Below are 26,971 nucleotides of genomic sequence, written 5' to 3' on the forward strand. Positions count from 1 at the left end.
TTCTGACGCTCTTGAAGGCAACAATGATGCGTTCAGGTTCCGTCATGGTAGCATTCAACAACGTCACTCCCCGCCCTCTCCACCATGTTGGCTGGATCAGGAAGTAGACTGAGTAACCCGAAGAAGAAGCTCCAATCTGAAGTCTGAGTATCAACGTTTCCAACACCGACCGTCTCCATTCGCCTCCCCACACAGATTCCACCACTTGTCCAATTCGGCGTACATGCTGGGCGGCCTCCCGCTCGCTCGAGGCATCCACTTTTCTCCGGATCGGACCGTTTCGCAGCGCCAGACATGTCCTCTCTGACGCAGAGAAACTCGGGCCTCGTCCAGCGGCGAACCGAGGCCACACGTAGCGCCGCCGCCGACAAGGAGAAGGAGCCCGACGCGGATGAGGAGGAAGCGCGTCGCGGCGAGGAGGACGAGGACGACAAGGGGGACTCGAAGGAGACCCGACTCACGCTCATGGAGGAGGTGCTGCTCTTGGGCCTCAAGGACCGAGAGGTGAGTTGCTTGTTTTTCATCAAATCCGTCAACTGGCTTTTTAGTTAGCTTCGCGAGCTAACGGGACGTTAGCAAATGTCAACAAAGCTAACTTTAGCATTATCTTCGTTGTTAGCATTATCTTCGTTGTTTTTTTTCTCTCCCAACGACAGCTAGTACCATCAACCGTGACAACAGGGCCTTAAAACTTCACATTGTGTTTTTTACCTAAATTCGCTTTGAAATATCTCACATTGATACTTTAAATACAACTTGCGACTGGTTACGTGACTTTCTCTCGCTTAATCAACACGTCAGCGAGAAGACCTGTTTTTTTTTTCGGTGTTTGTTTTTTTCTTCCGCCCTTTTCCTTGCCTTCATCCCTTTCGCCTCCTCCAAATCCCAACGAACGCTTCTTCAGGGCTACACGTCCTTCTGGAACGACTGCATTTCGTCTGGCCTCCGAGGCTGCATGCTCGTCGAGTTGGCTCTCCGGGGGAGGCTCCAGCTGGAGGCCTGCGGCATGAGGAGGAAAAGTCTGCTCTCCAGAAAGGTGCGGGTTTATCACCAACTGTTTAATGCCATAACAAAGGCTCCAGCCAAACGATCTGGACTCCAAATGATCATTTTGACACCTCTGGTATTTGAAGTTTCATCTTTTTCAAAGGTTAGTCTGCAGAGACACTACTATGTTGCCATATCGGCCAATCTGCCATGTTCTGTCACGCCTGAGAGTCTCTGTGTGGCCGTGACGTACAAAGACCAAGTTGTTCCTGCTCAGCCAGGATAGGAGCAACCTTGTACAAATATGCTAGTCACCATTTTTTTTTATTTGTTTGCTAAGGTGATCTGCAAGTCCGATGCTCCGACCGGAGACGTGCTTCTGGATGAGGCTTTGAAGCACATTAAGGAAACGCAGCCTCCCGAGACGGTGCAGAGCTGGATAGAGCTACTGAGCGGTGAGATGGAGGATGAAAAAAAGATTTAGACCAAAATGTTGTTGTTGACTCTTTTGTTTTATCTCATGGGCTTCTCAGGAGAGACCTGGAGTCCCTTTAAGCTGCACTACCAGCTGCGTAACGTCCGGGAACGACTGGCCAAAAACCTGGTTGAGAAAGGCGTCCTCACCACGGAGAAACAGAACTTCCTGCTTTTCGATATGACTACCCATCCGCTTACTAATAGCACCATCAAACAGGTGCAAAAACAAACTAAACAGCAAACCTCTTGAAAGCCTTCTAAATGTCTTTTTCTTGTGGTCAGCGGCTGGTGAAGAAGGTCCAGGACTCTGTTCTGGAGAAGTGGGTGAACGACCCTCACCGCATGGACAAGCGTTTGCTGTCTCTGATCCTGCTGGCGCACTCGTCGGACGTCCTGGAGAACGCCTTCGCGCCGCTCCACGACGAGCAGTACGACCTGGGCATGAAGAGAGTGCACACGCTCTTGGAGCTGGAGCCCGAGAAGGAGAGCGCCAAGCCGGGCGCCAATGAACTCATGTGGGCCGTGGTGGCCGCCTTCACCAAATGAAGAGGAAAAACACAGTTTTGTTTTTTTCTTTGCTTATCCGTTCTATTTTTTTTTTTTTTTCTTCTCAAAGCGAGCGATGCAGTTGGACCCTGAATTATTACTGAAGGACTTCAAACGAGACTCTAAAGAGACAATCCAATTCAGGTCGCCGGGGTTGGGAGGGGGAGCCATTTTGTGCGGTCAATGTTGATGTTTGTATCCCAGTGCAATCTTCATTGGTGGTGGGCTTCACCTGATTTAATTGGGAACGGACACTACACACAATACACACGGAGGAAGAAAATGGCCGCTGTTGCCATGGTGACTATGAAGGAAGCGTCATCTTCCTGCTCCCATGCAGAACATTCAGCCAAACATGACTTGGGAAAGCCGTTTGAACATTTTGTCGAGCTTAAGGTCAATGTTCTCGTTGGCTCTTCGTCCTAGTACAAGTAGGGCGCTATCTTGTGCTACTAAATTGTGTCCTGAATTGATTGTACGACTACATTGACCTTTGACCTCCAATTAATGCTCTCACTGGCTTTCCATTGAAGACCTTTTTCCACGATGCCGCTTCCTGATACACGTTTATCATTTGATTCTGTTTTCTTTCTCCCGGCAATTGACGAGATACACAATTGGGTGTCCTCATCTGCTTGTTCTTCTAGTAGTTTGCCATTTATCAAGTATTTTTTGCACAGCTTTGTAGCTTGCCCTAAAATATGGGGAGGGGTTCAACCCGCTCCGTGATTGAGAAAAGTAAAATATTTTATATGCAGCTACAGATGACAAGTGAGTCATTCCACAAAGCAGCAAAAGGTCAAAGCAGACCCAGTGTTTTAAAAAAAATGGATCATTTACCGTCTTTATGATAACATTTGTACTTTTATTTTGTACTTGGTCAATTTTTTTTTTTTTTACGTAATCAACCATAATCTCTAGACACAGGCCCAATCAAGTTAAGATCAACATAAGGGACCTCATCGTTTTGTTTTCGTTATGGTGCAGGGCAGACAACAACAAAAAGGATTTTCATCTGTTTGGTGGCATTTAGGTTCTTCCATTCCCGCACAGCAACACCCAAAGGTGAAAGAAGGCAGGGAGGGCTGTTTGCATGCAACAGGCAGATGTAGCTCCAGAAGAAGACAACGTCGTCCTCTGTGTAATAATTCTAATGATTATTAGTCGTTTTATGTGTACGAGCTTACGGAATTGTACAAAAAAGGGATCTCTCCTTTCCTCTGTATGCTTTTGTATTACCACATAAAAATAAAGTAAAGGATTCTTTAAGTGCCTGAATTTAGCTCATCTTGCTCTGGTGCTTTCTTTAATAAGAAATAGATACTTGCAAAAAAAAAACACCCAGAGTGCCAACTAGTAGTTTTCTTCATTTATTCTTTACAGCTGCACAACATACAACCCAAAATATGTTGTTTTTATTTTTTGCAAATGGTGAATATATTGGATGATCATTTGTGGATTATTTAATGTTCCTCTGTGGTGATCTGGATGGAAAATCCTCTCACCAGGTGAAGACTGGTCCTGGGATGGCCCATTCCAGCTTTGGCGAATCACGTTCCGCCGCCGAGCCTCCCAATCAGGCATCCACAACCTCTGAACCTCCGAGGTAGCTCATCCAACAGATTTTTTTTTTCCATCATTTTCTGCGTACATCCTCTGCGAAGCCCTTGTCACCTCATCAGGTACCACTCGACTTGTCCAGAGGCTTGTGGTCCTTGGTCAGGGCCTTCAAGAGGCAGCAGCACCAGTAGAGTTGGTCACCCATGTGGCGTAGCTCTCGGCCGATGCTGACAGTTGGGGAGGGCGGAAGTTTAGGAGGGCCGCTTGTCAATGCTGGAAGAGATTAGAAAATGATTTGAGTCAAGATTTCATTGTAGAGTGGGAAATAAATCAGGAGGAATTATTATAAATATATAACCCCAAAAACGTTTGGCCCAAAAATACTAGTATTAAAAGTGTTAAAGAATCAAGTCACCCGCTTAAATTGTTATTCATGAAATGAAAATTTCAAATAAAAAAAAACTAATACTAAAACCATGATAATATATGTACATTAAATAATGTCAACCTCATTAAAAAGAGTAAATAATACTTACCTTGGCCTGACATATTTGTCTCCGTCAAAGGTAACAAGAGCAATAAATCGCGAGTTTCAAAGTCAACACACGGATAATACCGAACGTAAATGACAAATTATAGCCTGCGAGTTTATATAGCTGTGATGACGTCAGGACAAGGGAAGGGAATTTCCTCCGTATGCACCATAGACATATGCACGAGGATACATAGATCACCGTTGCCGCGTAATTTTACGAAACGTCAGCATGTCCGCCATGTTAATGCCTTGACTGGCTGATGTGACACATTCAACATGGCTGCTGCACTTTACGTATACCAGCAAGGGCGAATTTGCTCAAAGATGATATTGATATAGATCTATGTCTTCGTGTTTACCGGTGACGTTATGACGCGGTAGCCTGCCAAGTTACCACCCAGTTTTGGTTTCCAAATGTCACATGATTTTGAAAATAATGAACATCTTGCAAGATTTATTTGTAGCATTTAATGATGAAACATATTTTAAAGTCCTTCTTCACTTATTTTTACAGTAGAATATTATTAGGTTAGCATTTTCTTATCAGCATAATACTGAGAGTTATTTCTTATACATTTTCTCATTCTTGACTGATTAAATTAATTGTAATAGTTGTAAAATAAAAAAATACAACATAATAATTATTTTTGTGATTGTTATGTTTATATTGTATACAATATAAATATAAATCAGTAGATTATAATTGGATTAACTTGGTTTTGTTGAAGAAACAAAATGGCATAATAATGATAGTTAAATAGACCATCCTAATTTCAACAGGTTTCTTGCTTTGATACTGAATAAAACCACCATTTTAAAAGATAATAATGATCCTGTACAGTGTATTTGTAGACTATAATCTACAGTTCAATTGGATCTAATTTTGTTTCCTGGAATTGAACCATTACATAAATACAAATTTAACCACCCGATGATGGGAAAACAAGTACGGCAGGTCTTCATGTGATGATTTAAAGGAAACAAGGTTGTTGCGGTGAAATGACAGATGTGTTCCGCCCCAGTCATATGACCATGAGGTCATGTGAAAATGATCACTCTCCATTTTCATATTTTTATGTATTGTTTGATTACAAATCAAAGCAAATGAAAGGATTTGAGACTACAGTTTCCTTTTAAATTTGCTGAATGGAATTTATGAGTAGATCTTTACATATGCTACGCAAATTGTGTTTTGTTTTAGTTTCAGTTTCATGGTTCCTTTTTTCATTTCCTCATTCCATCGTCTGGTTTATTACCACTCTTGATCTTTCATAACAGGAGGTAAACACGGTTATGCGTCATCATGACCAGTTGGTGAGTAGAACTCACTTGAGCACGCTGAAATGATTAAAAAATATTTTATTACGACAACTGTTTGCAATGACAATTCCTCACGTGATTATTATTACCATGATTGAAAATCTTTAGTGAGCACCAGCTGTTCATTCATACATTACGAAGTGTTCTCTGAATTAATCAGCTCCAAGATGATTTGGATTGTCTTCTCACCTTGACAAATGAAGAAAAAAAAAAAGATTTATTTAAGATATATATATCTGGCGAGGACAGTGTTTGGGTTTTACCTTCTAAATTCATGCGTGGGTTCTCTAGCTTCTTCTCCAGCAATGAGTCCAGAAGCTTCCTCAAGTGTTTGAAGATCACGCCGATGCGTACGGGAGCCTACGAAGCAAATATACAAAATTAAATTATAATACCAAAATAGAAAAGGGTTAGGGTTACCAAAAGTTCAGCTAGTGACTATTTAGCATATATTCTAACTTAAATTTAATTTTGTTTTAACTGGGAAAGAATGAAAATGTGACCTGGAAGTGCATCCATCCGTCCAGCGTGATGAGACGTTCCCTGTGCTGAATGTCGATGTCCCCTCCAAAGAGCAGCATGGGGAACGGAGATACGAGAGTGGTGTCCCGCAGGTAGATCTTGGTGTACTTCACCTGAAGCCAAATTAAACACCCTTATTAATATTAAACCATATCAAAATAATAATCATCAACATCAGACCTTCTCTTGGTAGAGCAGCCAGCCGTGCGTCTGCAGGTTTCGATTGACGGACGACGGGTGGACCTGCGCTCGACCCTGCGGCGTCTCGGCCGAGCACGCCACTCGCTCCAGCACGTCCACGGAGGTGACGCACAACAGCCGCGCCACGCTGTCGTACAGCCCCGCCGTTAGCGCCGCCGCCAGTAGCGACGCCGGCGGTTTGGACGCCGCGGAGGGCCGAGGTGGCCGCGATGAGCAGAAGCCCGCCTGCTCCATCATCTTCATCAGCTCCTGCTTCACGTCCTGCGTCGTGTTCCGATATTTAGCTATGCTGGTGAGTTTATCAGACGCTTTTTTTTTACCTCTATAGTGGCAAGAGCGGCTCGGTTGAGGAAGTGTTTCCGGCAAAAGGACATTTCTGCTTTGTATCCTTCATTTTGGGAATTCTTCCAGCTAAACAGTGGAAAAAAAATGAGTCATCACTTCATCAACAAATTATTCCATGATTGTAAAATACCCGAGATATGCGTTGTAGATGGTCATGTGGTCAGAGTTGGCCAATGCGAGCGCAGCTTTGGCCAGGTTGGCTTCCTCCTTCCTGTTCATGGGCGTGGAGAAAGGAGACTTCTCCGTGATGGCCGCCGCAATGGTCGCCTGGAAACGTAAAGTTTGTTTTTTAACCCTACCGACGTCAACCGTGTTGAAAAAAGTCAAAATGAAGTTCATACAATGGGCTCCAGGCAGCCCAAGATGGCGCTGTAGATGAGCATCTTGCCAATCTTGACGTTGACAGGCAGGTTGGCCAGATGTTGGCCCAGCGGGGTGAGCAGGTGGCGGCCGGGCTGACAGGCGCCGATCTTCCGCAGCAGGTTTACGGCGTTCATCACCGACTGAGGCTGCGGGGCGTCCAGAGCACCGCTCAGGAACTCTTCCGGGGAGCCGTACTCACATTTCTAATCAAGACAAAAAAAAATCACATCAGTCAAGGACATCATATGATTTTTTTTTAACCACCATTTTGTTTTACCATAATATGCAAGCAGAGCTCCTCTAGGGGTACTCGAAGTATCTCTGGAATGGAGTATTCCATAAATGAGTCAAATCTGAGGAAAAACACATTTGGAGAGAAAAAAAAAATCCATCATAAAGAGAACATTGTATTTATATTTTTTTGCCATTTATAACGTAATCTTCCTCAGCTTACCTGTACTTGGGGTAGAGTCTGAAGCAGAAGCCATTGCGGACACGTCCTGCTCTGCCCTGCCTCTGGAGGGCGCTAGCCTTGGACACAAACGTTTCCACCAGGGAGCTCATCTGGCTGCTTTCGTGGTACCTAAAACACACATGGCAAATCATACACATTGTATTCCAAATACTGGATACTGTGCACATTCGTACTGGCACAATTATTTTGACTTACTTGTTCTCTTTGGTTTTTCCCGTGTCGATGACAAACACAACGTCGGGAATGGTCACGCCTGTCTCTGCAATGTTGGTGGACAACACAATCTAAAAAAGAAAAAAAAAAGCATGGTTTGGACAGCTCATATTGAAATTAAATGTTATTTACAAGGTCCAGTACCTTCCTGACGCCAGCCGGGGGCACCGTGAAAGCCGCAGCCTGCTCCTTCGATGACAGGGTAGAGTGCAGTGCGACAATCCTGTACCTTTAAGATACATTTTTAGCGTTAAAAAAATTGTGGCTTAGATTTTTTTCAAACTGCATCACCTATTTTTGTCCTTAAAGCGCTTGTCAGAGGACAGCAGGTCAAACAACTGCTGGATGTGAGCCAGACCAGGCAGAAAGACCAGAACAGCGCCATCTAGTGCTGTGAATTGTGGAGCTTTATCTGCAAGCAGCCGCAAAAAAAATTATTAAAATTTACATTTGTGTCTTAAAAATAAATGTGTTTTTTTTTTAATACTTTAAAATAAATTTTGGTAATCATTTTTAAAATAGGTAAGTTATTTTTTAATGATATTTTTGCTCAATAATAAAAAATAATTTATTTTTTTAAATTACATTTTTCCTCAATGATAAAAAATAATAGGTACATTTTTATTTGTTTTTTCCCCTTTGGTGATTGACTCGTTGCCTATTAATAATAAAGGCAGGTTGAGTTTTTGTTTTTTAAAATTAAATTCAACATTTCTTTTTTTTTTCATCCTCAAAGAATTAAACACTATTATTGAACTAAATTAGGTACCGAGGTAGCTGATGAGCTCCACCAGTAGGTCCATGTTGATCTTGTTGGGGTTCATGTACTGCAGCACCTGGCGAGTCCTGCTGCTGAAGTGGTCCAAGTCGGGACCTAAATCCCAGCATGACGACGAGTCCCTCACGATCACCTCCTGAGGAACGACCCGAACCGAGATGCACACGTTAGACGTTTCGACTTTTTTAGTAGACAATCTGAGCTAGCGTCACAGCTAACAATGGCAGACCTGGTGCTGTAATGTCTTTCCGCCTTTTTGTGTGATGGCAACACTGACTTCCTCTTCCTCTTCCAGGACCTTCTGGCAGTACTCCGAGTCCCTCTCCAGGACGTAGCCTGTCTCCTCTACAATGTCCTCTAAATGGAAGACCTAAAAGCAGAACATGATGCTAACTGACACACAAGATAAAGAAATTGGACCCCATGATGGACTCTGCTCACCTCCACGGGGAAAGTCCGTCCCGGGATGTTGAGGACGGGGCAGCGGTTGAAGTAATTTGAGAACTTGTGGCAGTCGGCGGTGGCGCTCATGAGGATCAGCTGCAGGTCTGCCCGCCTGGAGACCACGTCCTTCAGGATGGTGAGCAGGAAGTCGGACTGGACGCTGCGCTCGTGCACCTGCGTGAATTTGCCGTCAGTCGTTTGTCGTGACAATCGAGAGGATTTGCCGCGGCGTTTGCGTTACTTCGTCCACGATGATGTGGGTCAGATTGCTGAGGTGTCTGTCGTGCTGGAGCTTTCGCAGCAGAACTCCGGTGGTGCAGTACAACAAGCGAGTCCACTCGCCCGACTGGTTCTCCATCCTGATCTGGTAGCCGCACAGCGACGACTGAAGACATAAAAAAATAATAATTTAGGATTCAAGTGTAAAAAGAAGCTAACAGCCAAGAAAGGAGAGTTGACCTTTGACCCTGGCCCGTCCTGGCAGCCGAGCTCCTGGCTGACCCTGCAGGCCAGACTCATGGCGGAGATCCGTCGGGGCTGCGTGACGACGATGTTGCAGGGTCGGGCCGCCTCGCCAGAGAGCAGCAGCTCGTCAAGGAGGAACTGCGGGATCTGCGTGCTTTTGCCGCTGCCGGTCTCGCCGGCCACTACCACCACACGGTGGCGCTGCAAAGCCTCCAGGACGCGTTGGCGTTGCTGGAAGACGGGAAGCTGCTCCCGGTCCGCCTTGAAGGACACATTAAAAAATTATTTTTTAGCAGGGGTGTGTGGACTTTTATCTCCATGTCTCACCAGGAGTCTCAGAGCCAGAGGGGACGTCCTGAGGTTCATGAGGAGTCCTCTTGCCGTCCTCAGCGCTTCATCCTGCTCGCTCCCCCTTCCCTCATTCTTCCCCTCCACATCTCCTCCCCCTTTCTCCACGATATCAAGGGTGGCAAGGCTCTCCCAGGAGTCCTCCGCTTCTTCATCCGCGTCAGCGCTAAGCCAGGTGGGGCTGTCGGATTGCGACTCGAGCCCGTGGTGGTGCTGCTGCTGCTTGAGGCGGGTCAGGAGTCGGGCGATGAACTGGTCTCGGGGCTTGTTGGCGGCGCTGCGAGTCTCTTCCTTTTGCTGCTGCTCTCCGTCCCGCCACTCCAGCCACACGTTCCGGTAGGTTGGGGGGAGGAGCTGGTGCACCGACTAAAGATATGAAGATAAATTAAATGAAGTCCCAATACTTTGATTTGCTTATTTTCAAGCTCTACCTGTCCTTTCACCAGGTTGTAGAGTGCTAAGGTGGCGCCCAAATGCTGAGCCTGCATGCTGTCCTCAGTCAGGATGGTGGGACAAACTTCCAAGACGTCCTCCATCCTCTGAACGCGTACCCTCAAGTCAATAACCAAAATTTAATGTAACGCCATCAACACCGATGAAGATACCATAAAAAAAATAAAATCCCTTACTTGCACCTCCAGTATCTGCCTGCAGCAACTTTGTGGAAGGCCGGCGGAGGACTCTTGGGAAGATTTTTACGCACCCAGTCGATGAGGAACTGTTTTGGGGACTTGCCTGTCCAACTGCGTGCCGTGTAGTCAAAGTTACGAATGTCCTTTGGTTCGTTCTTCTTCTTTTGTTGCGTGACTGTGAGGGCACATGTGGGAACATGGTCACCAGAGTATTTAAATAAAATAAAATAAAAATAAATAAATAGTTTGATTCACAACAAGTCTAGTATTTACATTTGTGGGTTTGTTGTACCTTTGTCTGCCGGGGCCTCTTTTTCGGCCTTTTCAAACAATTGGAAACCGATTTCATCTTTGTCCTGGTTGCCAGAAGGCGTCATCTTTTCCTTTTGGGGTGCATCCACCACTTTAATGGCAGGGTTGAATACGGGGTGCGACTCTAATGGCTTCATTTCTAACACATTTGGGTAAAAATCCAAAAGGTTTATTTCATAAAATAGTTGAAAAGCACAGCAAAATATTAGGAACCTTGCTGTATGATGCGAATTCTGTCTTGCGCCATTCGCTGGGCCGCCTTGTCTCCTTTGGTTTTGGCCGCCATTGCCATTTCTTTAGCGTCGTACAACTGAGCAGTCAAGATCAAATATCTGTCGTTCTGGAATTTAAAAAATAGAAATTTAATTCAAATTTGAATATATTTATTATGGAAAGACTAGCAGTGACCTCCAAGAATAAATATGATTACGATTATCGTTTTTGTATACCGGATCAAACTTTTGGTCCAGTTCCGGGTTGCGTTGCGAGATCTTCTCTCCTTCACCCTCCTCCTCCTCGTCATCACTGCTCTGCTCGGCGTATCTTAAGATCCAGTCCTTCATGCGAGCGTCATCATCTTTAATGGATGCCTGGAATACACACAAAAGTTTTGGCATGACACGACTCCCTCTTGTTTTTAAAATTAACTCCACACCTTGCTGGTGTCTTTGGAAGGGGGCGTTTTGGGTAACTCAGGGCTCGGAGTTCGGGGTCGCACAGGAGGCTGGAACCTAGGCCTGCTTCTCTGGCTCTCCTCCTGCATCTGCTGGCTGAAACCTTCGGGCAGCTCCTCTGCAAATTCAACATGTTACACAGAGCAGGACCTCAAAGCATATATTTAAAATGTTACCATCTCGAAGGTTCAGACAGAGCCAGTCGAGGGCAGAGTGGAGATCGCCGCCGTAGAGCACGCTGCTCTTCATGGCCTCCTCGATATGCTCCCGCTTGAAGTTGAACTTCTGCAGGGCTGTGTACAAATCCTAAATGTGCAAAAAAAGCAGATTGTTATGGAAAAATTGGTGATTTCTGGTTCGTGCAATAAGGCTCACCAAAAGTTTCTTATTGGTGAGTCTCCCCGATACTGGCCCTTTGTCGCCATTCTCCTGCCGGAAGTCATTGATCAGCTTTATGATCTTTTTCTCCAAATCTGCTTGGATGGAAACCTGAAGCGGACACGCATGATTAAGAGGTGCATCAGAACACATCAAATGTGTCAATCCCACTTACTTTTAGGATGGATTTGTCCGTCACACCTCCTGTATCCACTTGGGCAGTGTTGGTCAGACTGTAGGTCTTTGGACCTGCAAATTATACCAAGTTATTAATATTATATTAATATTATAGTGCCGGTGAGGGACTCGAGTCCCATGACTTGGGAGTGTTTTTAATATTTGGCACTTTCCTGAGAGTAAATAAGCTTGCATAGATATATGACATATATATAACGGATATTTAAAATCACCTTTAGGTTTGTTTTCTTTAGCTGCTTTGCTCAGCTTGCTGCTCCCCGGTTGCTTCTTCGGCTCGTCCGTAGCACCGTTCCCGACTGTGGGAACGCTAGCCCGGCCTGATGCCGCCGGGGTACCCGCGGTGACAGCAACCACCGGTGGGGTTGATTTCTTCTTCTTACCACCCATTCGGCCACCCACAGTAAAAAAAATGACCCTTAATCGTGCCTAAATTTTTTTTAACCACACCACACTCGCATTCAGGTCGCGAACGTTGTGTAACCTTTTTAGAGCCACACGGCTACCGTAGATGACGTATTAGGTTCGCGTTGCATTGTGGGAAAGGCGCCTTACAACAATCATGGCGGACACCTTTGGAGATTTATTCAGCGTATTTGACGATGAACAAAAGCCAACTACGAGCAAGAACTTGCCGGCCTCGGTCGCTCTAGACACAGTGTAAAATACCAACTTTAAACTTCTATGTTTTATTAATGTCCTGCTTTTGTTTTTGCTCTTTTTTCAAAGACGAGAAGCGCTCGTGTCTTGGGAAGCTAGCTTCACGTGTGTTGTAAAACCCCCATAATGGCTTGCTAGCTCATGTTTAAGACGTTATAAATTAACATATCTTTGCTATGTTGACGAAATTGTCTCTTGTTCAGGAATGCAGCAGGGTTAAACAATGACACAGATGCTCGCTCGTCTGGCAAGACCAAGAGGGACTCGCCGGATAGTGATGGAGGAGAGGAGCTGGGCATCGGGAAGAAAGCTCGCCTCGACACGGTCGCTGCCAATGACTTAAAGTGAGCATATATACACTTATAATGTTTAATTGACAACGACTCGCCAGTCTGCTAATGTTGCAGGACGTCAAAGTGTGAAATGAAATCCAAAATGGCGACACTCTGTAATATATTTGACTTCAGTCTTGCAGAATTTATGCCCCAAGTCAAAGTGGAGCCAGTGGAGACGGCAGAGGGCTGCTCACATGAGGCAAGTAATGCAATTCTAATTGATTTACTGCCTTAATATATTTAAAGTTATTAACAATGATTACTTTCTTTACCTTGACAGGTCGCTCTGCCTGCCAGTGATGAATATAAACCTCTCAGACCTCGAGTTGGAAATGCTGCAAAGGTTTGTTTAAAAACACATTTTCCCGTCGGAGAAAAATGGAAACTAGCCAGTAAGTAACTGCTTCTTGTTTTAATAGGAGTACCCATTCATCCTGGATCCCTTCCAGCAGGAGGCCATTTTGTGCCTCGACAACAACCAGTCGGTGCTCGTATCTGCGCACACCTCGGCCGGCAAGACTGTCTGCGCCGAGTGAGGACCCCCGATTTACTAAAATCATTGATTTTCTGTGGCGTTGTTTTTTTTAACCATCCTTCTTCTCGTAGGTATGCCATTGCGCTGGCCCTCCGCGAGAAGCAGCGTGTCATCTTCACCAGCCCCATCAAAGCGCTGTCCAATCAGAAGTATCGAGAGATGTACGAGGAGTTTCAAGACGTGGGTCTGATGACAGGCGACGTCACCATCAATCCCACAGCCTCTTGCCTCGTCATGACGACAGAGGTCTGTCACCCTCGTGACCTATGTGATGCATATCAAACTGACCCCCCCTTCCTTTTGCCATGGCAGATCCTGAGGAGCATGCTGTACCGTGGCTCGGAGATCATGAGGGAAGTGGCGTGGGTGGTCTTTGACGAGATCCACTACATGAGAGATGCCGGTGTGTGAAAGGAAAATTGATTAGGTGTGATCTGCAAACTTTGGTTTGACACCTGTCCTTGTTCTATCAGAGCGTGGCGTGGTTTGGGAGGAAACCATCATTCTGCTTCCCGACAACGTGCATTACGTCTTCTTGTCAGCCACCATCCCCAACGCCAGGCAATTTGCTGAATGGATATGTCACCTTCATAAGCAGGCACTAAACACATTTTTAATTATACATCCAGTATAAAGTTCTGAGATGTTCTGTGAACTTACAAGACGTGTTGCCACCTTTTTCTCAGCCGTGCCATGTGGTGTACACAGACTACCGCCCGACACCGCTGCAGCACTACGTTTTCCCAGCAGGGGGCGACGGACTCCACCTTGTGGTGGATGAGAACGTAAGCGAGCACTCGTGTTGCTTTTACGTAACTTTTCCTTGAAGGCTCAGTCATAATTACATCTTATTTTCATGTATTTCGTTGTACTCAATCATATTTCTGTTGCGTCAGGGAGACTTCAGGGAAGATAACTTCAATACGGCCATGCAGGTTTTGAGAGACGCGGGGGATTCTGGGAGTGGCAATACGGGTGGCAAGTGGGACTCCAAAGGACGCAAAGGGGGAACAAAAGGTGACGAGAGCGTCAAAGATGGCAAAATTTGAATCCGGTCGAAACAAATTTGGGCGTCCTCAGGTCCGTCCAGCGTGTTCAAGATCGTGAAGATGATCATGGAGAGGAACTTCCAGCCTGTCATCATTTTCAGCTTCAGCAAGAAGGAATGCGAGGCATATGCTTTGCAGGTGGCCAAGCTGGATTTTAACAAGGGTATGCTCCTCTGGGTTCCACTAAAATAACATAATTCCGCATTATCCGATCTGATCATGAAATCATACTGTGTTTGAACATCTCACGGGGCTGGAAAACAAGCACTCGTAAAAGTCCTCACGTGGGAAAATATTTCCCGGCCGAGTCCCTAGACCCTCATTGACCACACTGCCAAAGACTCAATACAATACACCAAAGGATACTTTTTCTGTTTTATGATGTTGTGAGAACAAACAAGATTTGCCATGGGGAAAAAAAAACTATTACGCAAGAGGCCTCGCCTCGCATGATTGTATTTTACTGCCGAATTATCTGTCCAAGCTGACTCCACATCTGATAGTACAGTACTTAAAATAATTTCACTTTGTAAAGCTAGTTTGTTTTAAAGGCACCGCTATATTATTTTGCTATTAATTGTAGAAGAGGAGAAGCGTCTAGTGGAGGAAGTCTTCAACAACGCGGTGGACTGCCTGTCAGATGAGGACAAGAGGCTCCCGCAGGTGAGACTCCTTAAAATGGCGGCATCGTATCCATGCGACTTTTCTAAACAAATGGTGGCGGTCAGGTGGAGCACGTGCTGCCGCTGTTGAAGAGAGGAATCGGCATCCATCACGGCGGTCTTCTGCCCATCCTGAAAGAGACCATCGAAATCCTCTTCTCGGAAGGCCTGATCAAGGTAACGACATCATCGCAGTCATGATGCGGATGATCGGGATTGTTTTCACCGTACTTTCGTCTCGCCATTCCAGGCACTGTTTGCCACCGAGACATTCGCCATGGGTATCAACATGCCGGCGCGCACTGTGCTCTTCACCAGCGCCCGCAAGTTTGATGGCAAGAATCACCGCTTTGTAAGAACACACACCAAACACACACTTCCTGTAAATGTACTTTTCAGGGTCCACTGTCATTTTAAAAGTAAGTATATTTAAAAAAAAATCTTTAAAAATGGTTTTATTTATCAACTGGTTAATTATAATTACAAAACAAGTTAAAAAGAAATCAAACTGATTTTAAAAATAAATCTGGGCAGTTGGTCCACTGCTGCAGAAGAACCATAATAAGCAAGCTAAGTGAACGTGAGATGTGATCCACTCATCTTAACCCATAAACACAGCAGCCTCTTTAAAAAGACTTTATAAGGCCGTGAATGTCTTCTGCGCCACTCGGTGCATACAGAGCCACGTGTTGTTTATCAAAACACACACTCGCGCGCACAAACACTCCAAGTCAATGTGACACAGACACACGCAAGCAAGAAGGGAAAGGAATCAAGAGGAGATCTGCCTTCCAAGAAGCTCATCTGGAACATCTGGTGCTGCGAAAGGCTGCCAAAGCTCCACGCAGGCACTCGCCTTAAAACACACACACACATGGTTTTCCATCATGAGCGTCCCGTCACATGCCTGACAGAACAAATCACGGCAACACGAGGACATTCTTGACCGCCATGCAATTCTAAAAAGGATCCATTATAAGTATCTGACTGTAAAGTAGTTTGGTTATTCTATTTTTTTCATGCGAGCCGCTCCACTGCAATATTTTCGAGCGTGTCGTTCATGTTATTGCGCAATATCAACAAACCAACCAAGAAAACCTCTCCTCACATTTTTGTGTGGGTTGCCTGCGTCTCTGTTGTGTTCAGATCACCTCAGGCGAATACATCCAGATGTCAGGGCGTGCTGGCAGGAGAGGAATGGATGACAGAGGCATCGTTATTTTCATGGCGGACGAGAAAATGAGTCCGTCTGTGGGCAAACAGCTCCTCAAGGTAAAAAAAAGTTCGTTCAAATCGTTACCAAACATTGAGCGATATAGTTGACATAACTGGTGATGTCACAGGGCTCGGCAGACCCACTGAACAGCGCCTTCCACCTGACGTACAACATGGTGCTCAACCTGCTGCGTGTGGAGGAGATCAACCCCGAGTACATGCTGGAGAAATCCTTCTACCAGTTCCAGCACTACCGAGCGCTCCCCGGCGTCGTCGAGAGTAAGCCCGTCTTCCGTTAAAATGCAGAAAGACTCTTTTCGAAACGTCCGCCGTCCCCCCCCCCGCCCCCACGCAGGAATTAAGAAGCTGGAGACGGAGTACCACACCATCAGGATCCCCAATGAGGAGAGCGTGGTGACCTACTTCAAGATCCGCCAGCAACTGGCCAAACTGGGGAAGGAAATCCTGGAGTTCATCCACAAGCCCAAATACTGCTTGCCCTTCCTGCAACCCGGGCGCCTCGTTAAGGTGTCAGATGATCTTGCTTGCTCAATTTGGAACTCTCTCTTACCCTCTCCATCGCTCTCTCACAGGTGAAAAATGAAGACGCAGACTTCGGCTGGGGCGTGGTGGTCAACTTCTCCAAGAAGGCAAACGTGAAGGTGAGGCCTCGATTTTCTCGTGGCGTTCCCCAAGAAAGCCGCTCACACGTCTTCCCCGGGCCACGCAGATCAGCACAGACGCCGAGCCGCTCTTTGTGGCCGAGGTTCTGCTGCACTGCAGCAAGGATAGCGTCAAGGAGGCGGCCACGGAAGCGGCCAAACCCGCCGCGCCGGGTACGACTGGAGAGATGCAGGTATCAAATGAAGATTTTTAGATGTTTGGAATTGTTTTATTTGTGAATTTGACTGACTTATAGGGATTTAGTTGTTAAAAAGAAGCATGGATACTTGAGCGGTTAGCACTTCTGCATCACGGTTCCTCTTCCAAAATGGTTCCATGTCAGAATTTTGCTCTGTTGACGTGACACTGTTGACCTTCATGGTTTGCTGGCAGCCGTGAAATCCATTACGCACCGCATAACCTCGTTAGCACCAACGTCGAATTGATTCAAAATGGAATTAATCGTGGCCAAATGGATTGCAGGTGGTCCCCGTGATGCTTCACTTGCTGACCGCCATCAGCTCTGTGCGTCTTTACATCCCCAAAGACTTGAGACCCTTGGACAACCGCCAGCTCTTGCTCAAGTCCATCCAGGTATCAGTACACCCGATCAGAATTTATAACTCGGTGACATAAATCTGATCATGCCCGCGTTTTTTTTTTTTACATTTGAAACGCAGGAAGTGCAAAAGCGCTTCCCAGACGGCATCCCCGTCCTGGACCCCGTGGACGACATGGGCATCAAGGACGCCGGGCTGAAGAAGGTGGTCCAGAAAGTGGAGGCCTTCGAGCACCGAATGTACTCGCACCCGCTGCACAGCGACCCCAACCTGGAGGCCGTCTACTCGCTCTGTGAAAAGAAAGCTCTGGTGAAGCAATTTTTTCCAAAAATGTCATAAATTTTATCTCCAGGTTATGAACACTGACATTTTTCTTCCCAATGTAAAAGCAATTTTTAAAAAAAGAACTTTGTGAGTTGCTTGAAGAATAACGAAGCATTTATTTGGTTCAGATCGCGGGTGACGTTCGCACGGCCAAGCGCGAGCTGAAGAAGGCTCGCACCGTGCTGCAGATGGACAAGCTCAAATGCCGGAAGCGAGTGCTACGACGCCTCGGCTTCGCCAGCCCTTCCGACGTCATCGAGGTGAAGGGACGCGTGGCTTGCGAGATCAGCAGGTTAGAACCCGGCCGCCATTTTCAAACGACGCTTGAAATCGAGTCAATTTTCTGATGTTTGTGTAATTTAAATTTTTCATCCCAAATTATTTTTGATGTCCAGCGCTGACGAGCTTCTGCTGACAGAGATGGTGTTCAACGGCCTCTTCAACGACCTGACGGCGGAACAAGCCACCGCGCTGCTCTCCTGCTTTGTCTTCCAGGAAAATGTACACGAATCCTTCTTTCCTAAATAGTGACCGCATGAATTAATTAATCATGGCATCAATTAGAGTTACACAAAGTGAAATGTTGCTAATCGTTTTTAATTTGTTGTTACAGGCCAGCGAGATGCCAAAACTGACTGAGCAACTAGCAGCCCCCCTCCGACAAATGCAGGTACGAGATCCCATCGCGGATCGAGCTCGCCGCCGAGGTGACGAGTCGCTCGCTTGACACTTGTTCTTGCGGCGCAACTCAGGAGTGCGCCAAGCGCATCGCTAAGGTGTCGGCCGACGCCAAGCTGGATGTGGACGAGGATGACTACCTAAGCTCCTTCAAGCCTCACCTCATGGATGTGGTCTTTGCGTGGGCCAACGGCGCCACCTTTGCACAGATCTGCAAGATGACCGACGTTTTCGAAGGCAACGCCGCGCTCACGCTCCCTGCAAGGCTTGGCCCCGTTGGGCTAAAATACTGACATGTGCTTCTTCTTGTGTGTTGCTGTTTTTTTTGTGTGTTGGTTTTGTGTTCTGTTGCTGTGTGTGTGCGTCTGTCCTTTTTAGGAAGCATCATCCGCTGCATGCGGCGTCTGGAAGAAGTGCTACGGCAAATGTGCTCGGCCGCCAAAGCCATCGGCAACACGGAGCTTGAGAATAAGTTTGCAGAAGGTAAAGTAGACAAAAGTATTGGGACAGGTGGACTAGGCTATCCGATGACTTGACATGCATGAAATTTCCAAAAGAGGCAGTTGAGTCATTTAATGGATGAACATTGATTTAAAATCACGATTATTTAATCATTTGATGAATACTTCTACCACACAATGTGATTTATTTTGCTGGCAGTTATCAGATATTATTCGATTACGTAAGTAAATTTTTATTGCCAGTTGCACAAGCAGTGATTCATGATGACATAAAGGTAATAAAAGTTAATCCGATTTTGTTTGTCTCCTTGCAGGAATCACAAAGATTAAGAGGGACATTGTGTTTGCTGCCAGTCTCTATTTGTAATCGCAACTCTTCGGCGGCTTCATGGCATCCATTTGATCTCCTGGTAACCCCTAATTCAATACCATTGATTTCAAATCGATGATAATAAGACGACACATCATATTTCATTTTCCAATACACAATATGGCTTTATTTGTCCTGCTTTTGTTTTAGACACATGTACATATTTGACGTTTTTTTTTTTTTTTTTAATAAATGTCTGTGTGGTTGACATACAGATGACACAAGTGTACTTAAGTGGGTTTAGTTTTTGTTTTTTCCTCTCCAGGGCTTAAGTTGTCTACTTTTGTCAGCGTTGTTTACAGGATGTAGCAGCAGCGGCGGCGGCAGCATTAGTTTATCAGTCACATGAAGGCATCACAGGAAAAAATTGCCACATTCGCAGTAGTTGTTTATAACCTCAACATGAACCTCAGTGAGAGATTTAAGCAGATTGCCTCCCGGTAAAGAAATGCACAATGCAAGCTTACATTCACAGGTTAAACACAGTAGTGGTCTCGAAGCATATTTAAAAGACAACATTTGAATAAAATAAAATTAAATAAGAAGGCTTGAGGTGACTCGACATGCAGGCGATTGAAGTTTCAGTTTGGGCTTTCGAAGTGGTTTCCGTTAGTGGGGGTCTCCTGGAGGCTGGTGTGGGGGATGTTGACCTCCTTGCGGGCGTCCCGGGGCTGCTTGAAAAAGTCGGACACGAAAAACACCTGCAGGGATACAAAAATACAAAATGTAGGCTTTGTTTACACAAATTTGCTCGAGAGTGGTGAGAAACTCACCACTAGGATTGCCATGAGCGCCCCCTGTAGGAGACCGGTCAGAACGTCGCTCCAGTGATGCTTATAGTCAGACACACGTGACAACCCCGTGTACACGGAGGCGGCAATCAGGAAAAACTGGATCGTGGGCCTCAACAGGCGAGCCCACTCTGCACGCATACGAGCCTGCAGGTACAGCTGACATGACGCACCGGGGAAAAAAAAAAAAAAAATCAGTCGGAATAGGTAAATAAGGCAGTTGGAGTATAACGTATGTTTAGTTATGGTTCCTCTTATCACCACACAAGCTCATTAAGTACTTCCTCTTTTCAGTAGACATCATTTTTTGTGAATACTTACCGCCAGAAACAGCATGCAGTACATAGAGAAGGAAGAGTGGCCGGAATAGAAAGACAACCTGTGATGGAGAGATAAACATTGACATTAAAATGGAGTACGACCTGAATGACATTCAAACATTGCCTATACAAACAGCAGCAGGCTTAAATCTCCATAATCTTCTTAATATTTGACTATAAAACATTGTACAGTTTATGAACATGCCCCCCCCCCTCGCGGGGAGTTCGAAATGAGCCACAGGAGGAGTCGCGTTGCAGTAAGACGATCCCTGGCCCTGCTTCCAGGCTTAGCGCCGTTTTACAATCAGCTGATGCTTTGACGCATTAAACCTATTATTCAGTGTTGAGAGGGTGGGGAGGAAGCTCGGCTCCTGCAAGAACAAACAGTCAGCCAGCCACGCCCTGGAAATATGGAAAAGGTCCAGGAAGGGATGCTTTGTATTGATGCCTACCCCCCCCCCCCCTTTTTTTTCACTATAGCTGCGGTCGATATTAAAGAGAAGGGAGGCAACGTGGAATTGCTTTGGAAATAGGAACTGCATATCCTCTTGCCAGGGAGCGCTTCCTGCTGCTCATTGCTGATAAAACACACACACACACATACTCACGTTTCCCCCCCAAAGGTCACATTTAACCACTTGACTGAATCTATTTAAGTATCGGACAAATATATCAACCAAAGTGCTACCGTGCCCAACAAAGTCTGTTGTACTTCATGTCATTTGCGAGAGTCAATTGTTATTGTACTTATTTTAGACACAAAGCAGTGATTCATTTTTTTTATTGTCTGCAGATTTTATTTTATATAATAATAATTTAAGGGCAGGCGAATAAGTTAAATTTTTTTGGGTTGGAAAAAATGATTCATAAAAAATAAATAAGTGAATTGAATTTTAAGCATTTATTCAATATTTTTCTAATACTGTGATTTATTTATATTTAATACAGCTACTGATTTAATTGTAAAATGCTCACCTGCCCTCATTGACCATGGTGGGATTTCCGGTGCAGGCAAAATTCTCCACGTAGACGCCCGCAGAACAATTCCAGTTGGGCTTGCACACGTCCAGGAAGTGCGGCCGGAGACGGCCGATGGAATACTTGGCGATGTCGGTGAGCGACTGGCTCATGGCGGCGCCGAACAGGAAGGTGCCCACCGCCTTGTAGACGCGTGCCACGTAGCTTCCGTACGACGACTTGGACTGCAGACGCTTGAGGTACACGCACAGGCACTCGCCGAATATCATCTGTCAATACAGAGCAAAAAGGCACATTTAAAACCATGTCATTGATTGTGTTAAAACTTTAAAATTTAATCATTATGATCATGGGGAATTATTGATATCAAGGAAATTCTAGTGATGTATTTCTGGATCAAAGTTTGTGCTGTATTTATGGTTTAAATCATTAATAGAGGCAATTATAGTATATTCTAATAATTGGAATTTGAAGGGTTACATTTTTGGGGAAATGGAGGGTAGAAAACTAGAACTACTAATTTAAAACAATTTATGAATAAGTTAAAGGGTAAAAAAAAAAAAAAGTCTGAGGGTTAACCAACTGAGGATGTCCACTTGAAGTTGGAAGCCGTGCTTCTTTGTAGTAGTTTTTATTTTAAATCAAAATGTACTTTTTAATCTTCAATTTCAAACCATTTTATCCACCATTTTTTATTTTCGTTTGCTGCTTCAACTTCCAAAACAGCCCATTTAGTAAGCAGTTAACTCGTTTAGCCTGACTTGACCAAGACAAGTTGCTACTGATTAGAAAAATCCAATAAATCGATTTGTATCCACTTAACTTAATTATATCCTTATTGATAATGAAGTTTAATGGATTCCAGACAAAAATAATTTGACAAATACCGTTCTAGCTCAAAAGGCCTCATAAAATAAATGTCAGTATTTGCTTAGTAATATTAGTTCGACTTCATTTGGATGTTAGTTCTTGAGAAGATTCATTTGTAAACATGCCGTTAGCAGGGAAAAAGTTAGTTCACAGCTTTAGGACAGGGATTCTCAAACTTTTCAGAACTAAGGACGCCTCATAGCATTTATGCTACGACACATTTATTCCTCCAAAATATGGAACCATATTTAAAAAAAAAAAAAAAAAAGCCTTTTGCTAATTTTTATAATATTGGTGTACTGGCCACCATATGTAATATGGATTTTTTTTTTTTGTCTAATTATGCAGACCCCAGTTTGAGAACCACTGCTTTAAGATGTAACTGAAGAAACAGCAAATCAAGATTACCCCAAAAAATAAAATAAAAAATAGCGGGGATGCACTTACAGTGAGTATTGTGAGAGGAATCATGACACCTCCTAACAATTGATAGGAAATGGTGTCCTCTTTAAGCGGGTACTTGATTGACTCATCGTTACAGAAAAAGCCTCGGCGGAACGGTTTGTGTTGCGAGGTGAGTATTGCAAACGGGAGTCCAACTAGCAGAGAAGCAATGAGAGAGACAGAGAAAAACAAATGACAGGTTATTAGATTAGCGCTACCCATAATGCAACACTCTAGTTGTGTCTTCCAGGAGACGAGGGAGGTCGCCGCAGCATCCTGGCCGAATGCCTTGAGAAGTTGCTGATGTTAGTCGTTAGTATTAAGAGAAGGAAGTCGTTAAGATGGTGTGCACACTTCCTGCAACTCCATTCATGTCCGACAAACCGAAAGATTTTTTTTTAGAAAGTGTGACGGATCACACGGACTTCCCGTGAGATGAAAAAAGACATATGGAACACTGTCAGGAAGCTTCCACGGCCATTCCAAAAAGAACATTCCGGATATTCCATGGGATGATTAAGAGCAGTGACTCATGTGAAGAAAAAGATTCCTGACAATCCAACTCAAGCTGTAGCCAGAAAAAAAACACACGGGGTTTTTAAGGTGTTTTCGAGGTGGCGTTTATTGACAAACACGTCCTCGAGATGTGTCCTGTTGCTACCAATTTGGAAGCAGGCATACTAGATAGACAGAAGACGATACATTGCGAAAATTCGGAGTTTTTGTGGGCCGAGCTTGGCGGTAACGGTTGGTGATTCGCCAGGAAATGCGAGTATTACAAATATTAACATCCAGCAGGCACCAGTGTGTCTGGTCAAAACAAAGTCTGGCCTGCATGTGAAGACTCAGCTATTTGGCCATTTTAGTTTTAAAGTGCTGTCTTGTTGTAAAAATGGTGTTGTTAGTCCAGCTTGAGCTATTATTTAAATTGACGATTGTAGTATCTGTGACTTTGAATGTGTGTGGCTTTAAAAGGCGGAGACTTGTCCAGTGAGTGATGTGGGAGTCACCGAATAAGTGTAGGTTAGCGGCTAACCGTTAGCCAGTTGTCATACTTTGGACATTGCTCGCCATTTTGGTTTGAAAGTGCAGTTTTGTTAATAAAAACAGTATTAGCAAATGTAAACATATAAAAATAGCAAATATTAGCACACGACACACGTGTTCGTTATTAAAGTATGTGCGAAAATCGATAAGACGCTAAGCAATGGAAATTACAGGTGGTCGGCCATTTTGGTTTGTCTGTAATTTTCAGACCTTTTTTAAGTTATTAAGTGGACATCCTCGTTATCTAGGGTCAGTAAGATTTGGTGTGGATCTGGATAGCGTCAAAAGCGGAATGAGCGAAAAGCCGCATGCACTTATTAGGTTCGCGGCGTCCCTGCTCGATGCGGCCTGCTACTTACGCAGCTAATGGGCAGCGAGAAGCCCACCGTGTAGAGCACGGTGGAGGTGACGGTGCTGTGGTGGAAAGGGTACTTGATGCTGTCGTCGCTACAGAAAAAGCCCCTCTGGTAGGGACGGATCTTACCCAGGTTGAAGGCCGCCAGGGGCAGGCCTCCTGTGGAGGACAACATGGTCAAACGGAAGGAAAATGAGTAAAAAAAAAAAAAACGTGTAATGTGTAACAACCACTACATAAATCATTAGCTTTGTTGTTATCACTCGGAATAAACTCGATAAAAATAAAAAAGTCATAACACTGCAAGAATAAAATTTCATAAACAATGACAAATTAAACTCACCAATTAAACCACCACTGGATTACCAGTTTATTATGCTCAACGTGTTTGTTAAAGGGGGGAAAGATTAATTGTATTTCTAAGCCAAATCAAACTTTTACAATATGTGACATAATAAGAAAGATAAGCTTGTCAACTCCGCCCTCCCGCTTGATAAAAGGCCAGCAAGAAAGCTTCTTATGAAAGCAGGTCCAAAGTCCCAGTGGAAACGCTGCACTGATTTTTCACCATCTTTGGCTGGCCTCAATTCAACTTAACTGAGGAACGCATTCTCCGCCGAATAAAAGAAGCGCATGACACATTGGAAGACAGTCGTTTCAGCTGTTGGCGTTTTGACTGGATGTGGCAGCTGAAATGCCAGGGAAGCTAAGAGAGACACAGAAGCAGGGTGTGTGTATGTGTGTGAGTGTGTGTAGCAGATGCTTGGTAGAGTTTACGACATGAGTCGGTCACAATAAAAGGCTTTTCTGCAACCCATTACAAAGATAGTATGAGTCACCATTTGGATTAATCAATCAATCAATCAATCATTGAAAACCAGCAAACCCCTATCATATCACATACATATATATAAAATAAAATAAAAATCACTGATTCATTCTAGCTTAGCCAAGGGACAGTCTGCAAGACCACAATCAATTTTAATTGGTTTTGTTTTAAAGATCTATATTTTCATGAAAAAAAAGATTTATTATTAAGTGCTCCATGTATAAAACTGAATTGTATGGCAGGAAGGTAAAAAGTGAGAATATTACCAAAATAAATATGATTTTGGCTGCAAAAATATTTTGTGGAAAAAAGTATTAATATTCCTGCAACAAATTATGTCGTAGTGCAAAATATTAAAGAAGTTATACTTTATAGTTTCAAGATAAAAGTGTCAGTAATGATTTTGACGGAAACAAAACTGCAGTATTATCAGAATAAGAAAATTTGAATACAATTATATCACAAAAAATATTAAAGAAAAAAAATATTACAACGATATTTGTAATATCACAAGATTAAAGTTGAAATTTGTAATATCACAGGAATAAGGTGAGGATTGCATTGTCTTAACATTATTCTTATTTTTTCCTCTCTAAACAATGCCACTTTATTTATGTAAATTTAAAACAACATTGTTCTTAATCCGTTGAGTGACTTTGCAGTCGAGACGTTTGCAGTCGAGACGTTTGCATACAATGCAAACCAGCCATACCACGATGATTATTACGATTTTTGAATCGTCCCATCCGATTATATCTAGACACAAATGCACTTAATTAAACCGAGAGAAGCATATACATACCTAAAACAAGACAGACGAGGTCGAGAACGACGAAGGGGATTCCTCTTGTCTCGAACATGTTGACTCCTGCCCTGCTCGCTCTCTCTTCAGTCTCTGTTGCCAGTCGTCCGCAGCAAGTAATAAAAGTGGGATGGATGCTCCTCCTCGTCCGCCGAGTAAATTAATTAAGGATGGATTGTGTATTTTAGTTAAAAAAAACAAAACTAACAGATGACCAGCTAACACCTCCAAGGGGTTAACAACAACAAGCTCGGTACACAGAGTGAATTACTACTACTACTACGACGATGATATTCCACCTCACACGCCCGCTTTCCTCTCATCATGACCGCAAAGCAAGGCGTGGACTACTTCGGAAATGGAACAAGCTAATTTCCAAACGTAACATCGAGGAGCGAGGTGGACACCTGCCCAGGGGTGCCTGTTTCGTTTTGGGGTTGACTGATGGGTGGAGTCGGTAGTCGGGCCTGAGCTCCAGGGGCGGACTCCACACAAGGTTGCGTTCATGGAAGTAGGACGTCAGATGACTAAGCGAAATAGTCGTCATGGCTCGGCCCGTTTAATTTAAAATCAAATAAATAAAATTCTTTTCGGTTTAGTTTTGCTCTTACGATGATTTAATTGGCGTTTTAAGTCTACAACTGGAACGGATGTCTGAATATTAATACAATTTTAAATGGTGAAATTATGTAGTTTCATCGTCTTTGAACATGACAGGAATTGAGGTCACTCCCCCCCCAGTTCTTTAGTCATTGTCGCCACCTAGTGTTTAAGTTGTAGTATTACAACAACAATATGCATTTTCACCGGTTTCTGATAAGTGAAATAAGTGGTACTTTAAAATAAGACAATGGTAATAAATGAACAGATTATTTTTGAAACAGTATTTATTAAATTACAGTTATTCACAGGTACACAGAAAAACATCTTGAAATGGTCATTTATACTTCCAAAACAACGATTTAAAAAAACATGAAAACAGTTCACGTCTTTGGTCCAACACTGCAATTGCAAGATATTGCAGCTTGACGAGCGGGTAATTTATTCACGCCCATCTTCATGCATGGAAGAATAAATATGACATCAAAGTAAAGTACAAGTGCATAAACAAAGACAAAAGGACGTGTCAAATATTACGTGTTGACAGACGTAGCCGTTACAAACACAACCGGTTGTACAGGCTGATTGTCATGTTATCTATAAAAAAAAAAAAAAGATCTTCATCAAAGTCCACATTAAATTAAAATAAAAAC

General features: G+C 44.1%; 4 protein-coding genes and 2 long non-coding RNA genes across 9 annotated transcripts; 3 read left to right on the plus strand and 3 right to left on the minus strand.

The window, feature by feature from the left end:
• The first annotated feature begins 73 nt into the window (after nt 1-73).
• Nucleotides 74-3,292, plus strand: LOC125979580 (Golgi phosphoprotein 3). Its single transcript, XM_049737949.1, has 5 exons — nt 74-504; nt 905-1,036; nt 1,328-1,442; nt 1,521-1,681; nt 1,747-3,292. The coding sequence occupies exons 1-5, from the start codon at nt 295-297 to the stop codon at nt 2,008-2,010; spliced, it is 882 nt and encodes a 293-aa protein (XP_049593906.1). The 5' UTR covers nt 74-294; the 3' UTR covers nt 2,011-3,292.
• Nucleotides 2,090-4,351, minus strand: LOC125979594 (uncharacterized). The gene is made up of 2 exons (XR_007485350.1): nt 4,107-4,351; nt 2,090-3,843 (listed from the first exon to the last, which is right to left on the minus strand). It is a non-coding gene; the product is annotated as an uncharacterized lncRNA (long non-coding RNA).
• A 944-nt stretch (nt 4,352-5,295) lies between these two features.
• On the minus strand, nt 5,296-12,267 carry dhx29 (DEAH (Asp-Glu-Ala-His) box polypeptide 29). Of its 3 annotated transcripts, none has more exons than XM_049737889.2 (29): nt 11,986-12,267; nt 11,751-11,824; nt 11,573-11,686; nt 11,374-11,503; nt 11,179-11,315; nt 10,973-11,113; nt 10,737-10,863; nt 10,504-10,662; nt 10,209-10,386; nt 10,011-10,131; nt 9,559-9,945; nt 9,226-9,492; nt 9,008-9,151; nt 8,764-8,940; nt 8,552-8,692; nt 8,314-8,458; nt 7,836-7,956; nt 7,689-7,773; nt 7,527-7,615; nt 7,311-7,439; nt 7,134-7,209; nt 6,835-7,059; nt 6,624-6,760; nt 6,469-6,559; nt 6,128-6,409; nt 5,929-6,060; nt 5,689-5,785; nt 5,515-5,614; nt 5,296-5,443 (listed from the first exon to the last, which is right to left on the minus strand). In XM_049737889.2, the coding sequence occupies exons 1-28, from the start codon at nt 12,158-12,160 to the stop codon at nt 5,559-5,561; spliced, it is 4,137 nt and encodes a 1,378-aa protein (XP_049593846.1). In that variant the 5' UTR covers nt 12,161-12,267; the 3' UTR covers nt 5,296-5,443; nt 5,515-5,558. The 3 variants fall into 3 exon arrangements, with proteins under 3 accessions (XP_049593846.1, XP_049593847.1, XP_049593845.1); XM_049737890.2 differs by having other exon boundaries at nt 5,324-5,443; nt 5,558-5,614; XM_049737888.1 differs by lacking the exon at nt 5,296-5,443 and having other exon boundaries at nt 5,450-5,614.
• On the plus strand, nt 5,314-7,678 carry LOC137840836 (uncharacterized). The gene is made up of 2 exons (XR_011087938.1): nt 5,314-5,419; nt 5,915-7,678. It is a non-coding gene; the product is annotated as an uncharacterized lncRNA (long non-coding RNA).
• A 32-nt stretch (nt 12,268-12,299) lies between the features above and the next one.
• On the plus strand, nt 12,300-24,248 carry mtrex (Mtr4 exosome RNA helicase). The gene is made up of 27 exons (XM_049737896.2): nt 12,300-12,430; nt 12,634-12,774; nt 12,898-12,964; nt 13,046-13,108; nt 13,185-13,297; nt 13,372-13,546; nt 13,613-13,703; nt 13,774-13,898; nt 13,987-14,085; nt 14,197-14,317; nt 14,381-14,512; nt 14,933-15,012; nt 15,078-15,188; nt 15,262-15,363; nt 16,158-16,283; nt 16,355-16,505; nt 16,582-16,754; nt 16,820-16,888; nt 16,957-17,082; nt 17,373-17,483; nt 17,570-17,758; nt 17,902-18,065; nt 18,169-18,274; nt 18,387-18,443; nt 18,526-18,688; nt 18,830-18,934; nt 19,227-24,248. The coding sequence occupies exons 1-27, from the start codon at nt 12,333-12,335 to the stop codon at nt 19,277-19,279; spliced, it is 3,111 nt and encodes a 1,036-aa protein (XP_049593853.1). The 5' UTR covers nt 12,300-12,332; the 3' UTR covers nt 19,280-24,248.
• plpp1a (phospholipid phosphatase 1a) lies at nt 19,382-26,178 on the minus strand. 2 transcript variants are annotated; one of them, XM_049737952.2, is made up of 6 exons: nt 25,719-26,178; nt 22,689-22,840; nt 21,369-21,640; nt 20,395-20,452; nt 20,056-20,232; nt 19,382-19,983 (listed from the first exon to the last, which is right to left on the minus strand). In XM_049737952.2, the coding sequence occupies exons 1-6, from the start codon at nt 25,774-25,776 to the stop codon at nt 19,864-19,866; spliced, it is 837 nt and encodes a 278-aa protein (XP_049593909.1). In that variant the 5' UTR covers nt 25,777-26,178; the 3' UTR covers nt 19,382-19,863. The 2 variants fall into 2 exon arrangements, with proteins under 2 accessions (XP_049593909.1, XP_049593908.1); XM_049737951.2 differs by lacking the exon at nt 22,689-22,840 and adding an exon at nt 24,092-24,246 and having other exon boundaries at nt 25,719-26,174.
• Nucleotides 26,179-26,971: the final 793 nt, after the last annotated feature.

This window comes from Syngnathus scovelli, chromosome 13 (genome assembly GCF_024217435.2).
Source record: "Syngnathus scovelli strain Florida chromosome 13, RoL_Ssco_1.2, whole genome shotgun sequence".
NCBI classification, from domain to species: domain Eukaryota; kingdom Metazoa; phylum Chordata; class Actinopteri; order Syngnathiformes; family Syngnathidae; genus Syngnathus; species Syngnathus scovelli.